The sequence below is a fragment of the Phaethon lepturus genome, unplaced genomic scaffold, assembly GCF_000687285.1.
Source record: "Phaethon lepturus isolate BGI_N335 unplaced genomic scaffold, ASM68728v1 scaffold28470, whole genome shotgun sequence".
Classification (NCBI taxonomy): Eukaryota; Metazoa; Chordata; class Aves; order Phaethontiformes; family Phaethontidae; genus Phaethon; species Phaethon lepturus.
This window is the reverse complement of record NW_010511642.1, coordinates 906-8,962: the sequence shown is the minus strand read 5'-3', so window position 1 is coordinate 8,962 and position 8,057 is coordinate 906. Positions and strand designations below refer to the sequence as shown.

General features: G+C 42.5%; 2 protein-coding genes across 2 annotated transcripts in view; one reads left to right on the top strand and one right to left on the bottom strand.

Moving 5' to 3' along the window:
• The first annotated feature begins 293 nt into the window (after positions 1–293).
• On the top strand, positions 294–3,313 carry MITD1 (MIT, microtubule interacting and transport, domain containing 1). Its single transcript, XM_010284685.1, has 7 exons — positions 294–447; positions 699–800; positions 924–1,060; positions 1,248–1,334; positions 2,078–2,193; positions 2,532–2,592; positions 2,680–3,313. The coding sequence occupies exons 1-7, from the start codon at positions 294–296 to the stop codon at positions 2,773–2,775; spliced, it is 753 nt and encodes a 250-aa protein (XP_010282987.1). The 3' UTR covers positions 2,776–3,313.
• Positions 3,314–7,134: 3,821 nt separating this feature from the next.
• LIPT1 (lipoyltransferase 1) overlaps positions 7,135–8,057 on the bottom strand; it is a 1,246-nt gene continuing 323 nt past the window's right edge. The window contains exon 1 of the mRNA XM_010284674.1: positions 7,135–8,057. This exon is cut by the window's right edge and continues 323 nt beyond it. Coding sequence (XP_010282976.1) covers positions 7,205–8,057 — 853 coding nt within the window. The 3' untranslated portion in view covers positions 7,135–7,204.

The following is an 8,057-nucleotide window of genomic DNA, read 5'->3' as shown; positions in this document are numbered from 1 at the left end:
TCGCGCCCGAATCAAACCCCAGCCGGAGCCACCACCTTCCAAGCAGCTGCCTGCCCTAGTCCTCCTCGACCCGCCGCTACGGCCATCTCGTTGCACAACCTTTCGGCCAGGCACCAACACCGCAGCACTTCAGTTCCGCGCCGGCGGAAGGACAACGGTGAGACACAGCCCCTTTCCCTCCTCCTCCGCTTCGGTTTCTAGTATCCTGGCGGCGGGTGAGGAAGCGCGCATGCGCACTCCCACCTGCAGCCCGCCTGGTGGTGGTCCTTGTCCCCGTCCCCGCTGCGACGCCCATGTCGCGATCGGGGAGCGATGGCACCGCCGCACTGGAGCGGGCCGGGGCGGAGACGGTGAAGCGAGCGGTGGAGCTGGACCTGGCGTCTCGGTTCCAGGAGTCGTTGGTGTGCTACCAGGAGGGCATCGACCTCCTGCTGCAGGTGGTGAAAGGTACCGGGCGGCGGCCGGGCGAGGGGCGGTTTGGCAGCAGTTTACTACAGCCGTTGGGACGGTTAGTTGTTAAATACATCCCAGCTCTGTCGGAGGCCGCCGGCCGGGGGTGGTTTCGAGGAGAGACGAGCCGTGCTTGCCGCCGAGGGCCGGCCCCGGTCCCCGCGGTCGCCTCACGGGGAGGGAGAGGGAAGCAGGTAGTCTCTTCCCCCGCCTTGAGGAGAACGGGCCCGTGTGCTTGTCATTCACAGCCACGAAAGATGAGGCAAAAAAGCACCGTTACCGGCAGAAAATATCCGAGTACATGACCAGAGCTGAAGACATTAAAAAACACATTGAAAAAGAGAAACAAGGTATGGAGCTGTGATGTACCCGTTCACATTTAAATACCTGGTTTTATGTGAATGTTTTATGGATGAGGTGGTTAACACAGGAATTATGTCATGATCTTTACTGAAAAAGAGACTTCTTTTCAGATGGCAAATACCATAAGCAAATCAGGATAGAGGAAAATGCAACAGGTTTCGGCTACAAACAGCTTTTCCAAGAGTACCTTACTGAGATTGTTTCTGAAGTTTGGGTGGAGGATCCGTACATTAGGCATGTTCATCAGGCAAGTAGATATTCAGTGTAACTGAGAGATGTAACTGAGCAACCTGATCTAGTTGGAGATGTCCCTGCCCATGGCAGGGGGGCTGGAACTAGATGATAACTTTAAGGTCCCTTCCAACCCAAACCATTCTATGTTTCTATGATACTAAGAACATTTCAAGTTACTAAATTAAATAAAACTTTTACAGTTGTATAACTTCCTACGATTCTGCGAGATGCTAGTTAAAGGGCCGTGCAACGTGAAAACAATCCACCTCCTCACTTCCTATGATGAAGTAAGTGTCTAGGTTTTGGTTTCTGTTTCCCCATACTCAGGTGATAACACATGAAAAAAAAATATATATAAATTTTATGTTAAAATACAGATTTGTTCTTATTTACCAGTGCCTGTTAGACTGAGGCTCTGATGCCTTCAGCAGAAAACACAGATTAAGAGAAAAATAAATGTGGTAGTTGAACGTAAGGAATTTTATAAATTCAGAGTTTTCTGATAACTCTTAAGAAATTCTTGGTAAGCAGGATCTTAAATGAAAAATACATTTTTGTGCAAGTTTTATTGTGAAAAATGTCATCAAAACCAAAGCATCTATTGAGATACATTTTTTTTTCTCTTCCAACAGCTGTATATAGTTGTCATTTTTGAGGCTTTGATGAGCTAAAACTTCTCAAACTATCACTGCATTTATTTTGTCTCAAATAGTAATTCATATCTAGTTTCAAAGGGCTGAGAGTGAGCTCCTTCTCCACATCCCTTAGCAAGTGTACCTGTAATCTGTCTGCTTTTTATCCTGTCTTTGAAACTGCAAATCTGCCTTCATCCAAGTTATTTTCTTTTGGTTTAAGTTATTACTAAAAAGGTTTTGTTGGTGAGTTTAGGAAGAGGTGACCAGAAGTAGAATATATTGTTATATTTTTATGGTTATGTATGTATATTTTAATTATTTTTATTATTTATTTATTATTATTATTTATATATTTATGGTGCTATATTATGGTTATGTATTTTTACTTTTAACAGGGTAGTGGGAGGAGTCAGCAGATAAGTGGCTTGAATGAAATACAAGAATCATTGAGGAATTATGGAGTAACACTGAATATTTCATTTTCATCTTCAATACATGATCGAGAAATCAGGTGGGTGATATAAAAAATCGGTGAATGCCAGTTCTTTGAAGTCAAGCTACTTAACCCTAACTTTTGAGACAATTTCTAATTACGGCTGTAGTTAACAGAGTGGAAGGCAGTGGCCCTCACTGGATAAATTCAGCCCTCCGTAGTTTCATGTGTTCTAACTGTGAACATAATAGTAGTTGTCTCTTTATACAGAAGAGTGTCTTCCATGGTTCATACAGGTGTCAGCTGCACTAGGAAAGAACTGTGATTGAAACAAGGAGCTTGTATGTCATGTGGATGTAACTATTTTTTTGATTCAACATACTCAGAGTATTCAAATTTGTGAATTTTTAAAGCAGATTCAACAATGGATGGATGATTAAGATTGGAAGAGGTCTTGATTATTTTAAGAAACCACAGGTAAGAATGCTTTGACCTCTTTAATTAACTTACACTGTAGAAGAGCTCATTCTATGCTCACTGCCTCAATTCTGTTAACTTCTGCAGGGTCGTTTCAGCATTGGATACTGTGACTTTGACTTGCGACCTTGTCATGAAACAACAGTGGATGTCTTTCATACTAAACATACAAAGAAAATGTGATCAGATGTGACTGCTTTTAATGAGTGTTTTTATAAGCATAAAGATGTAAGACTGGAAGATGCCGCTTGACTCCAGCTGTCCACCCTCAGAAGCAGCTCTTCTAAGTACTTAGTCCAGCACAGCTTTTTTTATAATCTATAGGTTTAAGTATATTTGAGATTTTTCAGTCTGAGAAAACACAACTGTACAATTCCTGTACTGTACTTCTCCCATAATCATAATTAGTACAATCCATGTCTAAATTTGATTTTCATTTCATAACAGACCCTCAATACTGTCTCTCAAAGGCCTCTTTACTGTCATGTCTATTTTTACTATTAATTTTGTCTTGAGCAAATTTTGGTTTCTTTATCTTCAATTGACCACCTCACAGACATTTGAAGCTGGGCTGCCACATGTCCTCTTTTATAAGCAGCCTTATTTATTTCCTTTAATTCCTGTATTCTAGTCATGACTGCTGTTCTGCTGTGTTTTGGTCAATCCTGTAATACCTGATTTCACAGACTTTACTAGTAACCCCGAATCTAACATTCCATTTTCCAAGCTCCTTGCATACAAACATCGTAGTGTTCAGCATACAGACATTTTAGGGTTGTCTTATATGTCTCTGCATGATGGGGTTTGGGCTGGAAAGGATGCAAACAGCTGTATTCTTTTCCCTATCACTCCTATCCATTCTTTTATTCCGTGATGTATGGTCATATACCTGATTTCCATCCTTTGCATTAGGTGTGAAAAGGTTGTATGATCCTCTCCCATTCTTTTTCCTTGACTTCCAAGTTTAATGTCCTTCCAGCTAGTCATGCCAGTCTGAACTGCAGCATGCTATTTCCCTGCTGCTAAGATAGTCCCCTAAAAAAATAATTGATTTTTAAATTCTTCCAAAAGTTGGATACCCTGAAACTTTCTTGTTAATAATGATTCTAAGGAATATGCTAACTGGAAAAAAAAAAAGACAAAACCTTTCCTTGACTTCCCTTCATCCTCTGGAAAGCAGAAGGTATTGCTTGAGCTGCTGCTTCTTTTTCTCCTAATACAAGGGTTCTTGATCACTGTCAGCAAGAATCTGGCAAAGTCTTATGTTGCGACATGAAGAACAGGCAGTGGCCTCTTCTGCAGGTCCCATCAAAATCTTTTCTGCCTCAGGACTGATAGGTGCCTTATGCATTCTGCATATTGTATTACAATATGCCTCCATGGTTCTACTAGCATGTTCATTGCTAGAACTTTTTCTCTCTCCTGTGTTTCTTTTTCCTGATGACTGGTGTATTCCATTATCCTTTTTTTATTATTTGCTTCATTCTTCTTTCACCTTCTGTCATCTAATGCTGCTGTTCTTTTAGTCTTGCCTCTAACACAACAAACGTATTCCACAGCTATCAAGAAGAAACAGAGCTGGTCTTTGCCTTGTTCTCTGGGTCACAGTTTGCCAATGGTCTGCCGCCTTTATCCTTTCGCAAAATAATGTCTCTGCTTTCTAGTGTTACTTAGCAGAAAGAATAACATACGTGCCACAGCAGCTGTACACTACCAGTCAGTCCCCCCAAACATTCCATAGAAACTCCCTGGCTTGCTGCCGTGATACTAAGTTTCTGGTCAATGTAATCAGTTTTATTCAGTTGTGTATTAATATATGCCTATTTTTGATGGGAATAAAGGTTATTTTTATTATTTGTAGTTTTAGTCATCTGTTTGAATTCTTCTCTGCACTACATAGGGTAATTCAAGGAAGCTGGGTAATGCCTTATAGGTCAGCCATATCTGGGAGAAGGTTCACTGTAAATACAGTAAGCTTCCCAAATGTGAAGCTTTCTATCTTTTAACCTAGTCTAGCAATTTCAAATATACATGGGCAAAGTAAAAAGCCACCTTAAATATTTTAAATCAACTTTAAATCTTAATACTTAATTGGAAATTAAAATAAAAATCTTTATGCTTCTGCATCTTGTAATACAATATGCCTCCCTGTTCTAGTAGTAAGCCCCACTGATGTGGTCCCCTACAAACACCCCAAGAGGCAAGCATGGTCTTCCCTCTCTTGCCTGGTCATCGCTAGAAATTTTTTCTCTTTTTTCTAATTAGACTGTAATTCAGTAGCTAAGACTATGGCTTTCCTTGTAGATCTCATGGATATACAGTATCTGTACATGCATATAACTAAGCCTTTCGCAATGCACCAGTTGGCACTGCACTGCAATTTTCACCTATAAACCCTTTATCTCTGAATAGTTCCTTTCACTGTCAGTAGGAACACCAGGTATGAACAGGAATGGGCGTCAATGTATGGGGAAAAAAAAATTATGAGCAATCTAAGACTATGGTTCCGCTACCATTTTACTGACACCAGGCCATGTTCTTCTGCACTGCCGCTTGTGCTTATGTAGTCAGTTCATTGCCTGGATTGTGCAGCCAGGACTATCCCTCCTGGCATCATCTGTGGAGATGAGCTTAAGCTTCCCCGCTGGAGTCAGCTAAGTGTTGTTCAGTCCTGCAGTCTGACTGCCAGCCCAAGCCAAGGGCTGGATTCACCCCCATTGACTGCTCTCCTGGCTAAAGGTAGGTCGCTTCTGCCATGTGATTTCCTCCTACTGAGTGCTAGTCAACCAGACATCTTTCTTTAAAAGATGACAGTGTGCAAGTAACACAACATAGCACCTCACAGGCCTTTGCAGGCCTTATTCCTTGAGTAGTATTTGCAGAGAACAGTGTTGTCTGCATGATTTAATTAGCAAAGAAATGAAGTATTCATAAAAGGATATACTGCCTCGGGCTTCCTAATCTGACTGTCTAGATCCTCCTCATCTGAAGAATTTCAGCTGCTGCTGTTACTTACCACATCCTGCTTACTTGACAGTTTGGTGAAGAATAAATTGTCACCTAGCAGAATATGAACTCTGTAACTGCCTTACTTCAGCAGAGATCCTATCAGCAGAGGATGTCTCTGCTGCTCTGTGTTCTCTCCTATACCAATAAACTGCTGCTGTTTTCATAGAATCATAGAACAGTTTGGGTTGGAAGGGACCTTTAAAGGTCATCTAGTCCAACCCCCCTACAATAAGCAGTGACATCTTCAACTAGATCAGGTTGCTGAGAGCCTCGTCCAACCTGACCTGGAATGTTGCCAGGGATGGGGCATCTACCACTTCTCTGGGCAACCTGTACCACTGTTTCACCACCTTCATTGTCAAAAATTTATTCCTTCTATGTAGTCTAAATCTACCCTCTTTTAGTTTAAAATCATTACCACTTATCCTATCACAACAGGCGCTGCTAAAATGTTTGTCCCCATTTTTCTTACAAGCCCCGTTTAAGTACCGGAAGGCTGCAGTAAGGTCCCCCTGGAGCCTTCTCTTCTCCAGGCTGAACAACCCCAACTCTCCCAGCCTGTCCTCACAGGAGAGGTGTTCCAGCCCTCTGATCATTTTGGTGGCCCTCCTCTGGACCTGCTCCAACAAGTCCATGTCTTTCCTGTGCTGAGGGCTCCATAGCTGGATGCCGGACCAGCTACTTTCCTAATGTTACTTTATACTGAGCTATTATTTTCATTTAACATGACAACTATCATTTTCAGGTCACCATGGCCTTTCAGTAGCAAATTTTCTCCTAGGTTGTAACATAAGGAATCTATTTCTCCTACATCTGTATTTGCAAGTGTATTTCCTGATGTAGAAGTGTTTCTACTTCTAGCTTGGATACCAGTACCTATGGCAGCAGTGACTCCCAGTGTTGTGCCAGGCAATGCAGCTCCCAAGGAGGCACCTACAGCCTCCCACCCTCACCACGTAACACCCCCCCCCGCAACTTCCTAATCCTTCCCCCCCTGTTTGCACATGCATGGACAAAAGCCCTAATCCAGGGTGGAACTGCTGGACTGCTCTACTACGCAACAACTTAGCTTACTACCATTCTTGTAAGGTGGGAGAGGGTCACCAGCACTCTCCAGGAAAGGACTTTCAACCAGAAACCGGGGGGACATCCCTCTCCACACAGCTCAGGGGCTGAGACGTGGCCTTTGAGCTACTGTCTGCAAGCCATACGATACAGGCTGGGGGATCCAGCGCAGCAGCACAGCGGCAGCTTCCCATCTGCCCCATCCCATTCGTGTCAGCCATTTGTACCTTCTCTGCTGCAGAGCCAGTCTGAGATGCTGCCACCATTCTCCCTGGTTTAAGCAGCGACTATGTCTGTCAGCATGGAGTGATACAGGGCTGCAGCCTATTGCAGTGGCTTACATCCTACAGTCTGGGAACCTTGGGTGAGGCAGTGTGACATTTTGTTGCCAGTAGGTAATATTAACCCAAAGCACAAGATTAAACAGTTTTAATGACTAATAAATGAGAAAGAATCATCCTGTAGAAATGAATGTTTTGTTTTCAATAAATTAACTTAAAAAGCAGCAGAAATTTAGCTTACATTTTCAAAATGCAAGTCACATTAACATTTTCATATTCTCACATAGCAGATTCCACCTGCTATGCAACTCATTATCTTGTGGACACACTCTGAGTAACGTTGTTGCTAGTGCAGTGGTTTCATTTGGGCAAAACTTACTGCCAGTAAGGCTCTTCACCAGTTCACTGCACAGTGCAGGTGGCAGCCACTGCTCCGGCAGATCAATGTTACAGGCTTCAATCCTTCCATGCTTTACATCCATATCTACTTTAACATCAAGAACTGAATCTTTATGGACCATCTTAAAACAAGTGCTAATGCTGAACTTTGGTGTCTTTCCATACACCCATTCCCAGGTTTGTAGTTCTTCAGTTTTATTATTAATTCCAGGAAGCACAGTCTCATCAGCTGGATTTATTAAGGTGATACGATGATCTATTTGGTGTTGCATCGCATATTCTTCAGCAATGGCATCCAGGAGCATCTCACAAGTTAAACTAGGATCCTCTTCAAGGAGATTTTTCACTAAGGCAGGCACGCTAGGAGTGGCATTGCTTTTTAGCCCTTTGTAAGGACTCTTTAGCACGGAAGATAAAACAAACTTATCTGCGCTACAGAGTAAGGTACAGTGGTGATAAGCAGTTGCCCTTCCCAGCTTTGCAGCAGTACCTGAGATTTTGTATTTCCCGTCTAGCAAGATGTCGTATCTGTCAGTGACATGGACATCTAACTGGGGGCGCAAGGTTTTCAGTGCCTTCACAACTAGTTTTAGGTTTTCCATTCGTTCATATTTTTTTCTGGTTGTAAAGAAAGTCAAATTGATATTGCCTAAATCATGGTAGACTGTCCCTCCTCCACTTCTCCTCCTGGCTAGTTTTATTTTTTTTTCC

Coding starts and splice junctions, on each gene's coding strand:
- MITD1 (XM_010284685.1), top strand. CDS start 294: ATGTCGCGATCGGGGAGCGATGGCACCGCCGCACTGGAGCGGGCCGGG. Junction 1,061..1,247: donor ACATTAGGCATGTTCATCAG/GCAAGTAGATAT, acceptor AAACTTTTACAG/TTGTATAACTTCCTACGATT. Junction 2,194..2,531: donor ATACATGATCGAGAAATCAG/GTGGGTGATATA, acceptor TTTTTAAAGCAG/ATTCAACAATGGATGGATGA.